Below are 2,756 nucleotides of genomic sequence, written 5' to 3'. Positions count from 1 at the left end.
TGTGATGTAAACGGTTTCTTATTTTGTTTCTGGCTGGATTACAGGGCTCGCCCTTTTTAATCTGTATCAGCCTTCTAGCTATTCTAGTTTCATATATAATATCCTGTAATCTTCGGAAAGCTTCTCTTTTCCTCAGACCTCAATTAATCTTTTATTCTTACTTTATCATTTCAATCTTTCTCATCAACCTTAATCTACAATCTCCTATTGTCTTCTTTCAGACTTCAGATCTCTTTAATACTACTTTCTAATCATTAGCTCTTAAAATCTTATAAACTATCTTTCAGCTTATACCGTAATTCAATTATTATCTGTCCTTTCGGACTCCTTGTTTCTTCTAAACTCACTTAATCCTTGACCCTAATTGTCCTAAGATTTAACTCGTAAGCCCCTTAATCTTAAGTCTTAACAGTACCCTAAGTCGGGCCCTGTTACAAGCCCTTCAGTCAGGAAAGGTGAGATAAATCCATTAAAATTCTCTATTCATATTCCTCCCATTAGACGTATCCCACTCCAAAAAGTGAAATTATGAGCTGCCGTAGTTTCTATTTCTACCTCATACAAGCCAGTAGACAGGAAAACCCCATCATATATCTTCTCCTTTTCCTTCCCAACGAAACGCTATTTACCTGACAAAGTAAACAAGGAGTCAGAGGCCCCATAAAGGCTAGTCAAATATGACATGAATTTAAAATCCTCACCTCATACCGGTGGGAAGGCCCAAAATAGAACGCAAAGAGTCCTCATAACGGACTAGGGCGCGACAATTCCCACGTATTGACACACACGATTACACTCCAAATTCCAAACCCCTTGATCAAATACAAAGAGAAGGGATACTTACCAGACGTTCCTGTAATGCTTTCAGGGAAACAAAAAGAAACCAAACAACCAACGCCAGGTCCATCGAGAAGCCAAGCTACCGCCCTATTGGAGATAAGAGAAGCACTCAATAAAGAAGAGTTCGAAAAGCATGCGGAACTCATGACGGCGTACCTGTTACGGTATAACCCAGAAAAACTCAGAATCTTGTCAATCGAAACCGAGCAAGCACCGGTAGTAAAGACGAGCCAGACAAACAAAGATCCCATCCCTCCTACAGAGAATACTATTCCTATACCAACACCTTCTATGGCAAAAAATCCACGGTCAGGAAAGTCAAAACCTACCAGCACCGCAAGAAACATCCCAGCCGGTAGACCAATGTCTGAGAACAAAGACGATGAAGATCATAGACAAGAAACTCGGAAGGGCAACTTCGTCGAAAATGGGATTGAATTCGCAGATGGGAAAGTGCCTAGCCACCATATGACGCAGTTGACCGTGTTCTGGGACAATCGAATCAGGAAGTTCAAGGGATACGTACCGGTATCTATGTTTAACCAAGCATGGTTAGAGGCCAACGGACAAGTTGAAGGAAGGAAGTCATCAAAGAAAAAGAAAAGAGACAACGAATAGGACTCAGAGGATGATACTTACGAAGGCCTTGCTTATCCAAATGAATTACGCCTGTCTTATGGAGATTGGGTTACTTGTTTCAACCTCATGCTGGATTATTTAAAAAGATGGTTTGATTTTAAGAGACTTGCAGAGAAGTTTGAAGGTCACAAACGTAACGTCAAAATGATTAAAGCAGAGAACGACGTCAATTGGATGATAGCTCTACGGTATGACATAATGCTTAGACGTCAAATCTGGACAATTAGAGTAGAAGGCGGGAAAGTCAGAGACCCGCCAGTAAGGCAGAAAAAGTTAGAAGAACAAGCCCGACGTACAGTAGATAAGTTCAAAGAGTGGGATTGTTATGATAACCCGTACGCTAAAGGGGGAAGAAGGCAAGATCAAGTCCCAAAGCTATTCAAAACGGCAGAAAAAGAAAGAAGAGAGTTTGAGAAAACAGAAGAGAAGGAAGAGACGTCAAGATCAACAAAAGACAAAAGTTCTCACTCTTATTCAAAAGGAGGCAATAGAGGAGGATTCCGGGGAAGAAGAGGCCGGCGAAGAGGCAGAGGAACCGGCAGACAGACAAGTTATCATTATGACTACGACAAAGAAGAAAATAGAGATCCAAGTCAATTTAGAAGTGGAGGGGATAGGTGGTCCCCACGAAGAGACAACCGCTCGAGATCCCCTGTAAGACGAGCACGTTCCCCAAGACGTTATGATCGAGACGAATGGAGAGACGATCACAGAAGTGACAGACGAGAAGAGTACCGGAATAACGGTAGATCGTCATCAAATCATACAAAGTCTCAAAATAAAAACGAAGCTATAGGCTCCAAGCGGAAGTGAGTTCCAAAAACCGTGCAATTATAAATGTTCGAAATGCAGCCTTGATGTCATGTGCACAGATGAAGTCTTGATAGTAAAGTTCAAGCCTGTGGGTGCGCTCATCCGGCTGTGACCTTGGCGTATGAGAAAGTAGGTAGCCTCGAGGCTCGCAAGGCTACTGGATATCTCGGAGCTTCGTTTAGCTTAACACAAGCCCTCTCTGCGCGGCCACGTCCGCGCGCCTCGCAGAGGGGCTTGCGACTAATCGTCGAATTCTGGCACGGAGACTCCAGCCCTTAAGTCCTCTTAAGTGGTTTTTTGCTTTTTCCTGCTTCCCTTGCTGATAAACACCACTTTACCTTGCAGGGAATGTTGTTCAGCATGGGGTTCTACACATACTGGTGGCCACCTTTGGTTGGCACTCTGAATGGTGTAACCAACCAGGTAGGCTGAAAAGCTTTACAATCTCTGCCTGTACTGTCTCG

The 2,756-nt window shown here is 43.2% G+C and overlaps 1 protein-coding gene across 1 annotated transcript; it reads left to right on the top strand.

Annotated features, from left to right (window-relative positions):
- Positions 1–858: 858 nt before the first annotated feature.
- On the top strand, positions 859–1,458 carry MELLADRAFT_69475 (uncharacterized protein; the record flags this gene model as incomplete). Its single annotated transcript, XM_007418427.1, has 1 exon — positions 859–1,458. The coding sequence occupies one exon, from the start codon at positions 859–861 to the stop codon at positions 1,456–1,458; it is 600 nt and encodes a 199-aa protein (XP_007418489.1).
- Positions 1,459–2,756: the final 1,298 nt, after the last annotated feature.

This window comes from Melampsora larici-populina, assembly GCF_000204055.1.
Source record: "Melampsora larici-populina 98AG31 unplaced genomic scaffold MELLAscaffold_92, whole genome shotgun sequence".
NCBI lineage: Eukaryota > Fungi > Basidiomycota > Pucciniomycetes > Pucciniales > Melampsoraceae > Melampsora > Melampsora laricis-populina.
This window is presented reverse-complemented; position numbering and strand designations above follow the sequence as displayed.